At 40.1% G+C, this 19664-nt stretch overlaps 2 protein-coding genes across 3 annotated transcripts; both read left to right on the forward strand.

Annotated features, from left to right (window-relative positions):
- The first annotated feature begins 1931 nt into the window (after window positions 1-1931).
- mapre3b (microtubule-associated protein, RP/EB family, member 3b) lies at window positions 1932-10290 on the forward strand. Its single transcript, XM_027007555.2, has 7 exons — window positions 1932-2022; window positions 4383-4510; window positions 5847-5992; window positions 6189-6345; window positions 6850-6998; window positions 7230-7382; window positions 8080-10290. The coding sequence occupies exons 2-7, from the start codon at window positions 4390-4392 to the stop codon at window positions 8143-8145; spliced, it is 792 nt and encodes a 263-aa protein (XP_026863356.1). The 5' UTR covers window positions 1932-2022; window positions 4383-4389; the 3' UTR covers window positions 8146-10290.
- Window positions 10291-11154: 864 nt separating this feature from the next.
- tmem214 (transmembrane protein 214) lies at window positions 11155-19464 on the forward strand. 2 transcript variants are annotated; one of them, XM_027007574.2, is made up of 16 exons: window positions 11155-11421; window positions 13258-13454; window positions 14129-14279; window positions 14732-14866; window positions 15012-15094; window positions 15926-16031; window positions 16170-16251; window positions 16453-16554; window positions 16800-16941; window positions 17191-17282; window positions 17454-17502; window positions 17627-17734; window positions 18007-18221; window positions 18420-18588; window positions 18818-18969; window positions 19081-19464. In XM_027007574.2, exons 1-16 carry the CDS (start codon window positions 11262-11264, stop codon window positions 19205-19207), a joined length of 2070 nt encoding a protein of 689 aa, XP_026863375.2. In that variant the 5' UTR covers window positions 11155-11261; the 3' UTR covers window positions 19208-19464. The 2 variants fall into 2 exon arrangements, with proteins under 2 accessions (XP_026863375.2, XP_026863376.2); XM_027007575.2 differs by having other exon boundaries at window positions 13261-13454.
- The last annotated feature ends 200 nt before the right edge of the window (window positions 19465-19664 follow it).

Below are 19664 nucleotides of genomic sequence, written 5' to 3' on the forward strand. Positions count from 1 at the left end.
AGCAATAAGAACCACTAAGGGCGTGCCAGATTGACGAGAGTCCAATTAAACCAGTCTGCATAAGTTTAATATAAGATGTTTTTAAAGAACACTTTGGCTAAATTGTCCTGGTATCATATAGTTACTCTGGGGGGAAATGGCTCCTGGGCTCTGTAATTAGCAACCAAAAATTTCAGCACAGTCCAGTTTAACTGATTAACTAACTCCAAGGAAGCTGGTCCACCCAGTCAGTCAATAATTCTGTGTGTAAACATCATAGCTGCTTCAACATGTAACATACATTAATATGAATTAACATTGTATTGTGTTCATTTTATTAGCAGAATGCCATGGATCAGGGAGCTTAGGTTGGATTTCTAATCATTTTAATTACTGTAAACTTATTTTACTCTTAAATTAATGTTAATGGTGTAATGTAAATTCTTACAAATTTCTGTATCTGGAAGAAATCTAAAACGTTTTACATTACATTAGTATATAGCTTAGTGAGCGGTGCAGGTCAACGTTTCTCTAAATGAAATGCTACACTGCCACCTAGTGAAGAAAGTAGTGAACAGACAGCACAGCTGCGATTATCTTTCAAAACAATTTCTGCTCAAGCTAGACTGCAGATAAAGCCGTATTTTCCCATTTCTAAATAAGTATTCTATTAACTTATAACATGTATATAGTGTTTTTTTAAATTATGTAAACTAGTCGTTCATGGACATAAATACTTAAGTATGAAGTCAATGGGTTTTTTAATTAGTTTTATTATTTGTCATTAACTCTTCACCACTACAGTCTGCTACTGTGTGGCAAACAAAACAACCCAATTTGTAATTAAAAATATGTTCCTCCATCTCCTAAGCAGAGCTGAACAGCATGGCCAGTCATTTTGAAAACAAAATGATTTATTATGAAACCTGAGGAGATTGGTATGAAACTGTAATTGGTAATTGGTAATTGGTATGAAACTGCAGCTCTTCAATTGAAATTCCCAACCTTCTAACCTGCTGGACTCTCTCTCTCTATATATATCATATGCTATCATAGCTGGCACACACACACATATATAGCCTGAGATGTATACACTCATCACCCACTTCATTATAGCTGCATTATAGCCCCATAGCTTGCCCCTACACTCACTTATAAGTGAACCATTCCAGAGTGACCACACTAGGGTATGAATAACACATTAGATTAGTTCATCTGAAAATTCTTTTGACTTGTCAATCCTGTTATTTTTTGCATGTGTTGTTTATGCAACGAGGGTTTGTATTTTAATCCAAGGAATTGTTTCAAAGATACAAAGACATAAGTTATTATTATTGTGTTTAAACAATTTCATCAAATCATAGACGACCCACTTCAGTTGCTGAAACAGTTGTGATGTGTTGTGTATGTTTAGGAGCACAAATGCTGGGTTACTTCAGTCAGCACTGCACGATCGTGAATAACAGGAGCACGTGGGATTTTAGGACTTGATGGCTAGTCTCCCTATATAAATATATACGGGTAGCCTAAAGCATGAACTGTCAAAGACTGACAGTCCGGCTGAACTGACGTGATCAAGGGAAATATGGTGACCGGGGCACCAAATGAAAAGGGCAATACAACATTAATACCTTAATGAAAAGGGGAATACAACAGCAATCTGGATTTCATTCGTAGGTTTGGCTTGTATTCCAAAATAACACGAAACATCCATTTCATTTAAGAAAAGCAATATTTGCCACGACTGCATTTCAAAGCGTACAAAAACATGTCACTCCTATACGTATTTTGTTTTAGTTGTAACATATTTGGCAACTACAATCTTCAACACACTGCCCCAGTGGCGAACCAGGAAATTACCCTTTCGTTGTGTCGCGTCAGTAAACTCGAAGTTCACTGGTTAACGGGACTTTGATGCCAGCGTCGCTGTTTCTGATTGGACGAACCAAAGCGCGTGTGTTGTGTTGTCACGAGCTAACCTAGCAACAGCAGAGGGGGGTGACGGACAACGCGCAAAAATAACTAGCACCTCTTTTGAGGATTGTGAGTAAAATGTTATTGCTCAACCTCTTGTTATTACTTTTATTAACCGAAATGTGTTATAAAGGATGACTGCAACACTTCAAAAGCCAACAAGTTAGCGTTAGCTAATTAAATGTTTGACGGTGCTAACGTTAGCTATCTAGTTAGCTTGGCTATCGGTTTGCTAACGTTAGAGACTTGACAGTCACTGAGTTCCGTATTAGTATTAATAATAATAATAATAATAATAATAATAATAATAATAATAATAACGGGGATCTCCATAATGATTCGACTAGTTCACAACCACGCTATCCTTCAATTAACGTTACTGTATTTAATATCAGCCATTATTTGTTAGCTAATACGCTTGTGTACCGTTATTTTTTTTATCAAAACTTAGTGAAATTGAGCCACCATCCTGACTATTAAGGTTGTGTTCCTCAACTCAGTGTTGGCTATCTAACTAACATCTTATTACTGGCCTTAGTAGCTCAATGTGGAGTTAGTATAATTTTACCTCTAACGTGATAGTGTGCTTTTGGCAGCACTGCATTTGGAGATTTCTAACGTAGACCCACTAACTAGTTTCAACACCATGCAGTCATACTGAGAAATAAATATAAGAGCGTCTGTCAACAATGGAAATGTTTTCAGACTGGGTCCCTGCGATGACACTTGTAGAATGTATGGATGTCTGTCGCCATGAGTCAGGGCGCATTGCTAGAAAGTGTTCGTGTCTTCAGCCAGTAACGTGGCATCTATCAGGAAAATGCCACGAAAATCCTAACGTAGTGGAGTTTAAGAAGTTGATATTAAATCTCCCAGCTGCTTTAGTATTGTCATGGGAATGTTCATGTTTTTCATGTAGTTTGTTCATTTGGGCTGTTTTGTCATGAGAAGACTGCTTGTGTTTATCAGTTCCCTATCTATCCATTTCACAGTAATCCACCATTGCCAACAATTTCAGGTTCTCGACTGAAGCAAAAGCTACATCTCTTAGCTAATGGGATATTTCCCCAAGCAACTCATCATGTGTATCTGCAGGCTGGTGCAGGGCATATACTGGTCTTTAACATACTGTTAGTCCTGTTCTGTTTCAAATACGACAGTGGTTCAGGCCTGTTGAATTTGAAGTTGTTACTTTAACGGTGACCATGACAATGGCGCCACCAGGCTTTAGTCTTTAGTTCTAGAGTGAATATATGTGAGTAATAATAGGTCAATAGATTGTAGATTTTGTGATCTAACCATATGTAGTCTGCGGATCTATCGCAGTTCAATCTTCTGATGCTGGAAAAGTCATTAAAGAGGGCTGTACACGTTCCGCTATTTTCATGGAGGAGCCGGAGGAAACACTATGTTTACATCCACGCAGTACATTTAAAGGTGTATTTTTAACGAGGTTTGGGTTAATGATAGCTGCTAAACACATTTTACGCTTATAAAGGCTTTCACCGCAGTGTCGTCTTTTTCTTTGCGAGACGCAGAGACTGTAGCTCTGTAGTGACACCACAACCCCCGCTGTAAGGGCGTGGCCGAGTCTTTACTTGCAGAAATAGCATACCCGCACTAAACGGTAAAGTTCAGAAAAGATTTTCCAGTTGGAGGCTACAATTCGAAGTTACAGTTACTATTTCAGCAAATTTATTTCTGTTTTATTATTTTGCAAATCATTACATTTGGGGAAAATAAACTATATTCACAGTAGGCATTATCATATCTTTGAAACACTTATAAAGATGCTTATAATTATTTTTTATTAACTAGCCTTTGGTAAATTTATTTACTGAGTGAAACTAGGCTAAATTATTTAATTGATAATTAAATACCCCCAGGGGGTAACAGAATCTTCTAATACACTTCTTCTTCACCACCACAGTTTCTGTATCATTCACAAACATCTGGGAAAGTCCTGGAATGTATTATCAGTGTGCATTAACTTGCTTCAAGATGTTATCTGTTTTTTGAAATTACAGAATATCAAATACTGTTCTACACAGAAATATTGCAAAATATGACAGCTATGCTCCAAATAAGATGCTGAATGCATAGATTTGCAGTTCTTTGATTCTGAGACAGAATTACATGTTGCCAGTACTCAGCATGTCTTTTTGTTTTGGTTTATTTTGCTCTGCCTTCTCTGCTGTGAAGGAGAGTTTCTTTTCCTCAACCTTCCTTTTTTCTGTTTTCCTTTTTGCATTCAAAAGCAAAAATGTCATGACTTAAAGCTATAACAACTAATTCATTTACATTTTCATTTCAGCATTCAGCAGACATTCAGCATTCAGCCTACGTTTTAAAATGTAAAAAACATAACATTGACAAAACATGTTGGCAACTAGTGTCTTTCATTCAGAACCATATCCTCTTCTGTCTAGCTGGGCGATGGCGGTGAATGTGTACTCCACGTCCATGACCATTGAGAACCTGAGCAGGCATGACATGCTTGCTTGGGTCAACGATTCTCTGCAGCTGACCTACACCAAGATAGAGCAGCTATGCTCAGGTAGGTTAGCTCTGCACTGTACTTTTACTGCAAAGCACAGAAAAAAAAAAGTTTCCTAAGTAGTGGTGGGGAATGTATTATTATTGTGATTAATTGTGTCGCAGTATAGGTTTTTATAGTGGGTATCATCAGAAAAACTGACCAACTGCGTATTATTGAAACACCATTATATGAAGCTTATAAATAACAGACATTGAGCCCTTGCTATCAAATAAAAACTATCGTTAACAGTTCCTGATTGAAATAGCCTATTATGCTAACATCATATTTAATTTTTAAGAAAACTGGTTCGTTTTTTTTCTTCTTAAATATTTTACATTTGTAAATATTGAACTAAAATTATAATTGCATTGAATTCTCTGGATCGTATTGGCACCAACCTTATTAAACAAATCAGATATGAGCCAGACATGTCCAGTACATAGTCCATATAGTCCTGCAGCTGCAGTTGCTCTGCACTGGAAGCACGTTATTCCAAAATATGAAAACCATCAAAAACACTTGCAGGACCTTTTTCAGCTTCCTGAGCAAGAAAATATTTCATATGTTTATATTATCATCAATTTCACATAGTTAAATTCTATTTGAATAATGTGGTTAAATATGAATTGAATACATTTTTGAACTTTGAATTTTAAAAATGCTCAATTTAAACATCAGCTGAGGAAAAGCAGCACTATTCATTCTGGATTATAACAAACCTCTGCAATTTGGAAGTATTTTATACTTGAAGCATCTATTAGTGCCAACAGTAATATTTGCAAGTCAAGATTCATGGGGTAGACGTGGCACAGTAAAATATATTGTTGTGCAAAATTCGAAACCCCCCACCTGCAAACCGCATCCCATACATGGATGCAGTAACCCTGTTTATTGTAGTTCTACACTGATCAAAATAATGAAACTAATAAACTTTCATTCCAGTGAATAATTATGGAAATCACAGTTTTACAGAGTAGAACTACATGTTGTTCTAAGCTCTGATGATACAGAAATAATGAAGTATTGTGCGTAATGTGTATATGTGAGGGGGAAACGTACAGAACAATCAGATGCTTTCAGTGCTGTTCCCACCCATGGGTAATGACTTTAAAATGACCATTTTGCAAAAGAATTGTAAATAGCAACCACTAGAGGGAGACCATGAGTCATCAGCGTGATCACCTACGTGTTCACCTGTTTCTATAGCGGCTACTGTTTGTGAAGCTTTGGTGTCTGAGTTCCACAAGCCCCAACTTCACCTTTAAATGATTCCTCTGGGTTTCCAGTTGTTTTCTGTGGGGAGAAGCTTCCTATTCCCTATTTTAGAAATGGAGATGGTTTGTGGTGTTTGCAGGTGCAGCGTACTGCCAGTTCATGGACATGTTGTTCCCTGGGTGTGTTCTTCTGAAGAAAGCCAAGTTCCAAGCTAAACTGGAGCACGAGTACATCCATAATTTCAAAGTGCTACAAGCAGCCTTCAAGAGAATGAACGTAGACAAGGTGAGATCCATGACTAATAAGCCTAATTATGACTACTAATAACATTTAAAATGTATTTTATTTAAAATTGCTTATTGAAAATAATAATAATATTGTATCTACTAAATTACTTTGTAGTGAATTCATGTAATATCTTACATTCCTGACATGATCACCATGTGTAACTTGTTATTGTTGTTGTTTTGTTCTTTTGCAGATCATCCCAGTTGAAAAACTGGTGAAGGGAAAGTTCCAGGATAACTTTGAGTTTGTTCAGTGGTTTAAGAAATTTTTTGACGCAAACTATGATGGCAAAGAGTACAACCCTCAGGAAGCACGGCAAGGGCAGGAAGTCTCGGCCACGCCCACCCCAGGTGAACCTGTGCTCCTCAACCCTGGAACAACCCTAGTCCAAAACTTATCTGATTATGTTTGATCCCGTTTGACTTTCTTGCACTTGTCAAGTAATGTCTGGGTCAGAACTCCATGTGAGATCAGAAAAAAGTGTTCTTTGTGCTGTGTATTCAACATCTTTTAGATTTTTGGCCTTGGCTGAACTGTAGTTTTAACTGGACAGATGTCAGTTGCATAGACTAAATATCAGAGCTGGGACTGTGCGTTCTTACAGTTAACCTTTGATCTTCTGTTTGGCATCTACTTGTTTCTGCAGACTTTGTCTGAATAAACAAAGTATTTATGTCTGCATAAACAAACATGAAGACTCAATAACTACTTGTGAAAGAACACAAAACAGTTAGGAAGTCCAAAATAAAATACAAATGTTGTTAAAGTTGTTAATTAAAATAATTTTTAGATATCTGTTTAGTGAGTCTTTCACCTCTGTATGATCATAGAATAATTGGTCTGGTTTGGTACAGGACCTCAGAGGACTTCACCAACAGCACCCAAAACCATGCCAGCCCCCCAGCGTGCGCCTAGCACCACCCCTTCATCTGGTATAAGACGGAACACCCCTGTATTTCGAAATGGAGGCAGTGATGCAGAGATCATGGAACTCAACCAACAGGTGTACAAAGTCCACCAATACAGTCTCTTAAGTTAAAGGGATACAAGTGATTTTAAAGTGCTTAGTATTTCTGTCTGTATATAAATGTTTGTATCTACAGCATAGTCTTAGTGATGATCAAAAAATGTTGTGCAGAAAACTAGGAAATAGTGTACACCGTGTATACTGAAGATTGATTTTGTTTCTCAGGTGTAATTTGTGGTTTTACTGGTTGTGTTACTATGTGTGTAGTTAATGGACCTGAAGCTGACAGTGGATGGTCTGGAGAAGGAGAGGGATTTTTACTTCAGTAAACTCCGTGACATTGAGCTTATCTGCCAGGAACACGAGAGCGAGAACAACCCTGTTCTTACCAAGATTGTTGACATCCTCTATGCCACTGAGGTATATTCAGCCCTCAATAACACATGCTCCAAATACACAATAATACGCGCTCCAAATACACAATAACGCACGCTCCAAATGCACAATAACACATGCTCCAAGTAGTCAATAACGAGCTTCAAATACTCAATAACACGAGCTTCAAATACTCAATAACACGTGCTCCAAGTACTCAATAATGAGCTTCAAATACTCAATAACACACGCTCCAAATACTCAATAACACACGCTCCAAATACTCAATAACGTATGATCCAAATGCTCATTATCGCACGCTCCAAATACGCAGTATCACACGCTCCAAATACCCAGTAACACAAGCTCCAAATACACAATAATGCACGCTCCAAATACTCAGTATTGTACGCTCCAAATACTCAATAACACACGCTCCAAATACTCAATAACGTATGATCCAAATGCTCATTATCGCACGCTCCAAATACGCAGTATCACACGCTCCAAATACCCAGTAACACAAGCTCCAAATACACAATAATGCACGCTCCAAATACTCAGTATTGTACACTCCAAATACTCAGTATCACACAATCCAAAAACTCAGTAACACAAGCTCCAAATACTCAGGCACCGCAGTGTCCCTTTAAAGGCATGTACCTATCCCAGCGTCACAGAATTTAGACACCAAGGATATGCGATTACTGGTATCATTATTTATTTATTTCAATGTTTTTAGGATGGTTTTGCTCCCCCAGAAGATGATGAGGTTGATGAGCAGCTGCAGGACCAGGATGAGTACTGAGTCCAATAAAATGCCCCTTAGGCCTGATGTCCTACTACATTTTCTATCTCCCATTACATCCCTCATCAGTTCCTCCAATGTTTGTCTGTCTGTCTGTCTCTTTAATTTCCATCTCTTGTTCTAATTTCATCTCCTTATGTTCTGATATTTGTTTACTGTGCTCTTCATTCTGTTACTTTTTGTCCTCGATTTTGAAGAACCAGCAGACAATTAGTGTTAAAGCCTTTAACACATGGGTGTTATATGTAGATTGTGTGAGTAATGGATTTAGCCAGCACAGAGCGTTTGATATCAAATTGGTGGTAAATCCCTTTTTTTTTTTTTTTCACCTCAGAATTGAACTCTACTTCACCACTGGCCACAGATTTCCCTTTGGTATTATGGTATTAATTTTATAGAGAGCATAAAACACCAGACCACAGTCTCTTTAGAGTGCTAACCTTCAATGCATCTTTAGATGTCAAGCCACACACTCCCACAACACATTCTCATTCCTGTCACTGCTACTGAAACTGACTGTTTTAAAACAGTTAACAAATGTTTGGTGAGATTTTTTTTTGATGGCTGCTTTACTAGATAAACAGATGTCTAGATGGTTTGCATGTTATTTTAGCTCTTGTGTTTTGAATACTTTTGGGATTTTTTGGAAATAGATTGTTTTACTATATATGAACTAATTTAAAGTCTCAGAGAGACTAGTTGTTTCAAATAAAATCAATTTGAAAGAAATAAATTCAGAATAAAATTCATTTGAAATAAATTCAAATAAATCTTAGAGTTCTGTGAACAAACCTGATTCAAACTAAAATTTTAGAATTCATTTGCAGGATTTGTGCTGATTGTAGAACATTGATATTTTTGACTGTAACTAGAACATTCAAGCACTGACAATACTAAAGGCACACTGTCTGCTAAGTGCATACAGTGTCTTAACAGGAAACTGATGCTTCTTTTGTATGCAAATGTGTTTTTGTGGCTTTGGATATCAAAGCTTGGTTCTCAGTGATTATTGAATTAGCATTTAGAGCTAGCACTAATGTGCAGGTGTGAAAGTTTCAGATGTATTTATTTATAAAAGATAATAGTTAGAACAACTTCATGCTGAAACAGCTTATTGCTAAAAAGAAAGCATGGTTTTATAAAACGAATTAACCTTTCAGAAAAACTATGCCACCATTACTCATGGTTATTTGTGACTGACATTATAAAACTGTTTTTAGCCACTAAAACAGTGTTTTGTTTTTACAACACTAAATGCCACAACATTTGATTTGATTGACAGGACTTGGTTGTACTCATTTCTTCAAGTTATTGTATTTTATTAAAAGCTGTCAAGGCTACGGTAGCCATGGCAACTAATTGCAGTACATGCATCTATTTTGAGTTTTACTATGTAAAATAAAGCATATTCTAGCAATTAAAAATGTTTTGTTTTGTGAGTATATCATTTGCTGTATCTTTAGAAGATAAAGGTTTGTCTCAGATATTGTGTAAAAACAGATTTGCAGTTAACCAGTACTATACATTATTGTTAATGTCTGTAGTAAAATATTTTATTTCATGCAAATTTGTTTTCATTCTGTATGTTTCACCTCTTAATCAGAGCTCTGTAAAGGAACTTGCTCAGTCACTGCCTGGGAAATAGAAATTCCAGCTAAATTGTTCCTGTTGTGGTATCTTAAAAGACAGTACTATCAATAAAATTACCAGCACTTATAGTATATTATACTATAAAATATACTATAAGATATATTACATTACAAGATATACTATAAGATATTGGGGTTAATAATGACATGACTCTTCTCTGTTTCTCTTCTCACTTCAGCATTCCAGCTCTAGCTCTGTTGAAATAATGTTTAGCTTTAAAAAAGCAGTACTGCATTACTAAAATTACCATTGTCAGTTATAGTAATGACAAAGCATTTTAAAAAATTAACTGGCTAATGTGCCCTTGGTATTCTTAAGAATACCGCAGAACTTGGTTGAACATAGCACCTCTAAGCTGCTTGTTTGTAAAGTGTGTTGACACACTGAGTGTTCATTGTCTTGCAAGTCCTGAAGCTGAAACATTCTGATACACTTTGATATACAATGTATGTTATTACACATTATAACAGACAAATAAAATTTTTCTTAACAGCGCTCACCTATCTAACAATGGCCTATTTTGTTCACAATCAGCACACCTTAAGCAAGTATTTGCCCTGTTGGCTATAATAGGTATTTACTATTAGAAAGATGTGTTCAGAAGTCATGCACACATGAATGAACAAGTTTAAATTATTTTCTACAGGGGTTTACATAGTTGGTGTGTAACACCTTGCTGGTCATGGTAGCCTCAGTAAAGCAGGCCATAATGAGACTGCAATCTGCAGATATTCTTATCCAGACCAGCTTACATATATTTACCAGTATGACAGTGTGTCTGCCCTGAGGAAACCAAGCTCATGGCCTTCATGTTGCCATCCTCTTCATCCTACCTGTTCTGCAAGGTGAGCTATAAAAGAACAGCTCAGAGCATAAATTAAGAGAGAAAGTAAGAAAGGTTTTGCAGCAAAGCAGATTATCTGGTAGCCCGTGTAAGATAAAGGTTGTGTTATTTTCAACTATACACAATACCCTTTGAATAGCAGTTAATCAGTCCAGAGTGTGCATACAGACGTAGCATGTGCTGGAAACAGTTGGCTGCCAGTAACGGTCCTATGTGTAAACTTGCAGGAATCAGCAATATCTACATTCATACTTAATATGGATAAGGTGCAAGCTGACCATCACGACACTGTCACTTTCACATCTGTTGGACATTCACACACGAATGTCCGGTAACATGCATTCATCATTTATGCAACGTCACCGACAATTTCATTACCGATGTAGAAGTATCGGTTTTAGTAGTTAAATGACACGGATCCCGTTAACCTATTTCTTTGGTATAAACTGTGTTCGGGGTACATATGAGGTCAGACCACCAGAGCAGACGTGGCAGAGTCGTTGTAAAGTCGACGTAGGCGGAGCTGACGCTTCCTTGCTCTAGGGGACCACACTTAGCTCCAGCTTGCCTTGAGTAACACATCTGTACGATTTGGCCTTTTTATTTGCCACACTTAACAACTATGGCATCATCTGCGAATAATAACTCTGTTGGCAAATGGGAGGTGGTGAAGAAAAACAAAAAACAAAACGGCTCAGCAAAGAGTCAAGCCGATAAGAAGTCTGGTGGTGGTGGAAGAAAAGCGCTGAGCGAGTCCAACTTGCCAAGAGTCGAGCCGTATCGTAAGTAACATTACTAACATTTGTGTGTTAGTACCATATCGCTTAATAATACGCCAGAAGAATGTGAGAAATTCACCTTTTGCTTCCTCAGACAGGCTAAGCTGACTTGGCTGTCTGTCCTATCTTAGCGACCTAGCTTTAGCTAACATTAGCTAGTTAGCTAGCTGGCTAAGTTAACCTGTTTGCTAATTTAGTAGTTAATAAGAGGACTTAACAAGCATTTAACACTTTGCTGTTAACGAATCAAACGAGAATTGGCTTTAAATCCAGCAGCTGTGTAGGATCTATTTTACACCATCAGCTGTAAAATAGCTAACGCTATTGTAGAGCCGCGCTAACCTAGCTAACTCGCTAGCTGCTAATACCTTACACCGTGTTGGAAGTATCTGATATGCTGAGGCTGTTTACGTTTATATAGGTGGGACGTATCTTTAACGTTTTTATAGATGGGCTATAAGTTTAAAGGTGTAATGTTTAGTGTTCTTATGATGGATTCGACTAAGGGCTAAACTAGTTAGCATCTGTGTGTTTGCCTAGCTAAGATTACTAACCTAGCGTTAGTTCAGTCCGCCCCTCTGCGGCTGTTTTTCCTCACACGCACCATCTGACATACTTCAAGATCCATATCGGAGGCCTGGCTAGACACGCAGTCGTTTTTAGATAAAACATGCCAATTACCGTCTATTTAAATGTTTTATTTAACTTGGTTTAGTAGCTAGCTGGATCGCCAGCTATTGTTGATGGTAGGTTTACAGGCTTTTTAAACAGTAAGTGTTTCTTTGAGAAAATGCACTTTTTTTCCTGAGTTCTTGGTTCTTTTCAAGTTTGACTCCAGACGTTTAAGCCATGCCCTCTTTACAGCATCGTATGATGTTCTGCCCTAGTTGGCTAAAGATGTCGGGCAGGACTGGAGCTTTGAGGCGAAGGTCCCTTTAATTTTATTTATTTATTTATTTGTTTTTAACCAAGGATAAGACACATGACCCAAAATACCTTTAGATCAGGACAATTGTTGGCAGGAAACGTGTATTTAAAATATCCTTAGCGTGTACTTGTACGGTTGTGCTCTCAAAGATTTTACCAAGAGAGATGAAAATCTCTCGAACTGACATTATCCTAATATACTGTAATGCAGCATACATGCCTTTTTTGTATGATGACCGTTACATGGTGAGTTGCCAACTGGCTGCTTATGTTTAACTGTTTTTGTGTAAGATGTGTTCTGTATTTAACCTGTCTTTGTAAAATAGCACATTAAAAATGTACTGTGTGTATTAGTTTTGGCAAAACCACCTCCAGCATGAATTTTATGTTTAGTAATTTTGTTTAGTTATGAGTGAAAAAGGAAACAAGTGAGAGTGTGAGTGTGGTTGATTTGGAAAGGGTGCATGTGATCACAGTATTGCCCCTGATCTCGAGGCATTTACTGATGAAAGGTCCTTGAACGTGCTGTCATGGGCATAATTTATTTGTGTCCCACAATGTGCAGACGTTTCCCATTACCCTGCCATATCACTGGCTAAAATTGCATTAATCCATGATTTCTGGCTGTGGGACTGTAGTATAAACAGGACACATTATATTAGCAATGATGCTCGTGTTTCTGGTTCAGTTTTGAAATGGATTCACCATGCCTCACCTTTTGTTCTAGATTTTTGTCCTTTTTGAGGATTGGATATCATTGCAAAATAAGTAGCTAAAAGTGAAGAAACTGTCCTGAGAAACATTCCTTCTTGTCGCAAAAGATTTCTAAATCTTCCCCACCTCTCCCACTGCCGAAAAAGAAGCAAATGTTCTCTGACTTGTATTCAGTGTCACTTTCTCCTGGGCTTACAGCAGCAGCTGTGAAGATGTCCGAGACTATATTTGAGAATTTTGAGAAGATTGGAAAGAAGCAGAACAAGGAGCAGGTACCTCCACCAGCCGAGGCCCAGCAGAAGAAGCCCAACGGGGGTAAGCAGTCTAAGAAATCACCCTCCAGCGGCAGCTTCAAGCAGACCCACTACAAAACACTGGAAGAAGCTGTCAAAGCTGTGAGTACAAGCTCTAATGCGTGGGCTCACGAGAGCTTGTAGACATGGTTGCTTACCAGATGATCGCAGTAGCATATACACATAAAACTCACACATAGCAAGCCACATTGAAACCTTTTTTTCTGAAGTTGTGAGCCATGTATTTGCCTATGTGCTGCTGATTCCCCAGTACTTGGAGTGGGTTATCAGGGTTGTTGTCTGTTCGTTTCAATTTGAGTGAAAGTGAACAGGGTAGCTGAAGGCTATGTGACCTGCATACTCCACATGACGCACTACTCAAGCATCTGTTTATATTCTCTCTCTCTCTCTCTCTCTCTCTCTCTCTCTCTCTCTCTCATTATCTGTCTGTCAGTCTATGTTCCATCTCTTATTCTGTCCAAATTCCTCCATTCTTGCTACTGTGTTTCTTGCTCCTTCAGTGTGGGAGGGATGTGTATTTTGTGTTATAGGGCGTAGGAGGAACGTGAAGAGTTTTTGTTTGTATCTGTACACTTGTACATAATCTGTACACTTACGGCCAGTTGCATAGGCTTTCACCTGCATCTAAGGATGCCAGAGATATCACCTATATTTCATTTGTATAAGAGTGTGTGTGTGTGTTTAAAATATCACCTCTGAAATGTCATTTGTTTTGAGGACAGATGGCTAAATAATATTCTCCATCTCTCTCGCAGCTCGATGTGGTGGAGTTGAGGCACCAGCTTGAGAAAAGTCAGGCTCTCTTCCCAGAAAATTCAAGCGTCTGGGTGAAGGATCTGGCTGGATACCTCAACAGCAAACTTCTTGCGCCAGACACTGACCCCACACTCAGTAGCTATGCTCACGGTGAGAGTTGGAAGCCTTTCAGCTATTTGATAGATATGGTATATAAAAAGAGAGAAAAAAATGTTGGTACTTTACATTCAGCTGTCATTTGTTTTGGTATGGGGTATTTTTGTAAAACTCGATACATTTTTTGAAGGTGAGAGAATAGATGTGAAAATCAAATGCTTACCAAAACCTACTAGATAATAGTCTTGGTTGCTTAGTGAAATGCAACCGCATAACTCAGCTAAGCCCTCCATTCATGGCTACATGCGCTAAGATGGGGTCATTGGCAACACTTTCCCTTTTCAAACTACTGCGTTGAGTTTTGTTCACGTGCACACCACAAATGCACAAACGTCTGAACAGTCAGCAAAGGGAAGATGAGGTCTGAGCAGACAGTGCAGCCCTGTAGCATGGGGCGGAAGAGGCCATGTGATTGGTGGCTTTAACAACAGGATTACCCTGTCTAGATTACCCATACTGCCTTGCGGGGAAGGAGCTTCGCAACATCATCAAGAACCTATTGGGGAAAAGTGGTGCCGCACTGGAGGACTCCTTCGACTACTGCGTGTTCACCATGCTCCGAGAGCTGGACAAGCACCCGGGTAACACACACACACACACACACACACACACACACACACACACACACACACACACACACACACACACACACTTGTAACATTCTGGGTGTTTTTGTGACCTTGGTCAGCAGTGTGGGTTCACATGGTCTGTTTTCTGCTTTGACAGGTGAACCTCTACATGGCTATAGAATGTGCATCCAGGCAATCATGATGACCAAACCCAAAATAGCCACACAGAACCTCTCTGAGGTGAGTGGAAACAAGAGTGGGGCTCGAAAACCTCAGAATAACCTGATTTGAAAAGACAACAGATTTTCAGGTAAAGTGAGGAGGCATGTGATAAGGAGGTAGTCTGCCAAAGGAGGAACACTGACCTTAACTGTTGTGAATTTATTTAGTTATTTATGTCCCCTGTCTGTACTCAAGAGGAAATCCATGCAGTGCCAATGAGTGGGGTCGACTCAGGTCACCGATATCTGGTGGTTTCTCTGTGAAGCTCAGTGGATTCAGTTGGATAATGGATAATGTGTAATATATAATGCTAATTCTTTGTACTGATAATTGTTTTTGCCAGATATAATTGAGGCTTTAGTTGGACTTTAGACTGAAGCTTGACTGTTGACTTGCACAGCGTGGATTGAGATTGTTGTCGGGGAATTTAAGCTCCAGAGCTCAGGAGCGGTGTCTCAACCCCAGCCTCAGGACACGACTTGTGCTGCTCTGCTGTATCTCCTCTCCCTACACACCTGAACTAAGTCATTAAGACACTGAATATCTGGTACTGAGATACTGGGAGTTGGGCTGGAGCTAAATGCATACCAGCCGGTGTGTTTCATAGACTAGGTGGAGAAACACTTGGCTTGGAGCACAAGCTTATCTTATGCCACCCCAACTCAATCACCTCTTAGAATACATTTGCTTCAGATGAACTGAAATAAGGTTTTAAACTTTAAAACGGTGGGGGGGGGGGGTCGGGGGGTCATGGTTTTACATGCCAGTTCATCATTTTGATTATCTGTTAATAACTGGTGAGTTTGGCTCTGTGGTTGAAATGTGGGTTTCTCCATGTGATCTCTACAGCACCTGGAGCTTCTGCGCTCACACCAGAATCGGCCAGCCAAGTGTCAGAGTATCATGTGGGCCCTGGGTCAGGCTGGCTTCTGTGAGCTCAGCCAAGGCATCAAAGGTGAAGGGGCGGAGTGTTATCCTCACCTTACTGTTTCATGGTATTAGTTAAAAAAGGCAGCTTGCACCGGAATGGTGGTGGAGGCAGCTTTTCTGCCAGTTGCTGATTGAGAGGCGGTTTGGGTTTGTTGTCTTGCAGTTTGGCTGGGCATAATGCTCCCTGTTCTGGGCATGAAAACTCTGTCTGCATACGCCGTCTCCTACCTGGAGAGACTGCTCATGTAAGTTACTGCCCATGTAAGTTACGGATGCTCTCTGCAAATTTGTCTGTGCGTTCTTGCACTGCACATCCTGTAACTTTGTTGATGTATAAATAGTCCCTGGAAAAATTCTCCATCATTTCTGGCTCATATAATTGCCAACCTGAGGTACATTTATTACATCTGTGTGTAAAAATGTAAAACTTATTAATTCTCTTTAAGGGTCCACGCCAACCTGACAAAGGGGTTCGGAGTAATGGGACCCAAAGAATTCTTCCCTCTGCTGGATTTTGCTTATATGCCCAAAAATTCCCTGTCAGCAAGGTTAGTGTTACCCAGTTATTCTCTCAAATGTTAACACTTAATTGTTATCTGATTAACCACCAAAAAATAGCGTTACCATAATCAGTTAAGATTGTTGGTTGACATGGTCAGTTTAATTGAATATGGAATAATTTGCATATGGTTTGGGTCAAGCTGAGAGAAAGCAGAAAGATGGACCAGGCCAGTCCAGGCCGGATCGGCCCTACCGCTGACAGCATCTCTAACCTCCCCCTCCTCCCCTCCAGTCTGCAGGGGCAGCTGAGGCGTCTGTACCCACGCCTCAAGGTTCTGGCATTTGGAGCGAAGCCAGAATCCACCCTGCACACCTACTTCCCCTCTTTCCTCTCCAGAGCCACGCCCAGTTGCCCTGATGCCATGAAGAGAGAGGCACGTTTGGTGGTGTTGCTGCTTTGTTGGGGGTGGGGGGTTGCTTGCTTGTTGTTTTCATTTGATGCGGAATATAAAAGTCCGGGCTCTGGAGAGCAATAATTAAATATTGAATTATGATGATGATGATGATGATGATTAGTATTGAGTAGTAATATATGAAGTTATTTGTTCGTGTCATACGAGGTGAGACACAGATATCTTGCACCAGTGTAAATGAAGTAAAGAGAAGTTTGTGTTCACCTGCAGTTACTGAGCAGTCTGACGGAGTGCCTGTCTGTAGACGTGCAGAGTTTGGGAGTGTGGAGACAACTTTACACTAAGCACCTCACCCAATCCAGGTATCCTTTACCCTTTCTCTCAAAAGTACATTAATGTTTACCAATGGAGCTTCCAAGTGTGATACATTTTAATGCTTTATGTACTATACACTGTATAATATAATATAAACAATAATATGCCTTACTAGTCTGGCTGTTCTGGTTTATGTTTGAACTTCTTCAAATCCACAGTCTCTTGTTGAGTCACCTGCTGACTTCGTGGAACACGCTTTCCCCAAAGGTAGGACTGGAGCTCCGTGCTTTAACCCTTCGCTCTCCGGGCTACTCGCTGATACTTTTTTCTTTTTTCTTTCTTCCTTTTTTTCTTGTCTATTGCTAACATGTTCAATGTTCACTTTTTGTAGTTGCGAAACAGCCTACAGGAAACTATTCAGTCATTCAGAGTGACCAATGAAGAGATTAGGACCACTGCTAACGTGGAGGATGTACGGGAGTGCAATGCCGTCTGCAGCGTAAGACACAGACACGCGCGCGCGCGCACACACACACAATGACCTTGGGTGACATGATCATGGCCAGTTAAGACACAGCACAGTTTCAGCCAGAGAAGTTTCATATGAAATGTGAGTTGCTGCAGAGTAACCAGCCAAGCTCGTGACGCAGGTGGAAATTGCACGGGTCTCCTCTGTCCGATCCGCTCATCTGGTGATTTTTTTTTTTTAACAGAACCAGAACCGCAAGGCTCTGTAGTGTTTACCAGCCCAAACCCTCATCCCTTCTGTAGTCTCTGCAGATGAAGATCCACTCTCAGGGCTTCCCGTGGTCGCGGCTGTTGTTGGCCGTGTTGGTGTTCGCCGCTGGATTCATCGCTCACGACGTGCGGTCTCACGGCACGTTTAGCCAGTCCACCACAGCCCTGTACCTGGAGAAGTCTGGAGCCCCCGCTGTGTCCTTGCAGGCCTGGAAGAAGGTGTCCCATTACAGCCAAAAGGGTGTGAGGTGTGGACCTGCAAAAAACAAGCACAAACGTCTCATACAACCTCAAGGCTCGTTATCGTCAGCTTCGTAAAAAAAAAAAAAAAAAACCCCAAAAAACTGCATATAAATGGAAAGAAATGTTAATTTTCAGATTAGTTTCTTACATTATGCCAATGGGTGGGTAAGTAAGTGTTTGTGTGTCTGTGTGTGCGTGCACAGCTGGTTAGCTGAGACCACGCCTTACTACTACTCTCTGGCTGTGGAGGCTTTTGGTCCAACTCTAGAGGGCGCGCTTGAGAAGCTGAAAGTGGCTGCAGTCATCATCGCACAGAGAAGTTCAGAAATAATTCTGTGGGTGCAGGAGACCACACCACTACTCATAGAGTGGGTAAGTTAACCTCTAGCTCAAACAGCCACTGTAGTTTCATTAGTCATCCAGGAGATTATTACTAGTAGCATTAATTTAAGGTAATTTTATTTAAAGTATAAACCTTTCTGAGACCCTAACTTCTTTGGATATGTCCAGTTGGGTTGGTGCCCTTCCTGTTCCTTAAGAGCTGTAGTTAAGTGAAGGTCTGGTGGTGCGTTCAGTGAGCCAGGCGTGTTCTCTCTCTCAGGTCCGTGCCAACACTCCGGAGAGCGTCTTCCAGTTTTTGGAGTTTGTGAAGGAGCTGCTCGTGTGGGCACATCAAAACTACGTCCTGCCCGCGGTTCAGTATGTGCTGATGGCGCTCCAGCAGTCCTGGCAGGCCCTGCAGGACTCCTGCAAGTCAGTACCGCTCTCTCCTGTTCACACCCAGTTCACGCACGTGCGGTGAGCACACGCTTCAGAGGCTGAGTGTGTGAGTGTGAGGGATTCTGTGCTTTCTGTCTCCTGCAGTGGTGATGTGTCACTCCTGTGCATGCAGAACCACATGGTGGCGCTCACCAACAGCACATGGACGTATCTGCAGGACACAACGACAGCCATCAGGAGCTGGGCTCAGGAGCTGCTCTCCAGAGCATGATGCCCCAACACTCTCTCTCTCTCTCACACACACGCACACACACACACGGTTATTCCAAGACTGGGTGGGCTACCGGACACTTGCTATTCCAACCTTTCTCTAATCTAAAAGACTGGCGATTGAACACACATCTGGTAGTCCCCTCCCCCAGTTACCCGGTTAAAGGTGATTTTATAAAATCAGTCTTCTACATGCTGAGGTCTTTTTTTTTTTTTTCTCTCTCTCGTTTTTTTTTTTTTTTTATGGCTTGTGGGTTTTTTTTTTTTTTTTCCTCTCTCTCTTTTGTGGGTTTTTTTTTCTCTCTCTTTTGTGTTTTTTTTGTTTGTTTGTTTTTTGTTGCTTTTTAAGGTTGTGGGGTGTGGTCCTAAACATAAGCATTTATCTTTTTACCCAGGAAATTACATATGTGATATTTGTTTTGTACAGAGTGTTGCTAAACTGTTGAAACAAACACTCT

The sequence above is a fragment of the Electrophorus electricus genome, chromosome 7, assembly GCF_013358815.1.
Source record: "Electrophorus electricus isolate fEleEle1 chromosome 7, fEleEle1.pri, whole genome shotgun sequence".
NCBI lineage: Eukaryota > Metazoa > Chordata > Actinopteri > Gymnotiformes > Gymnotidae > Electrophorus > Electrophorus electricus.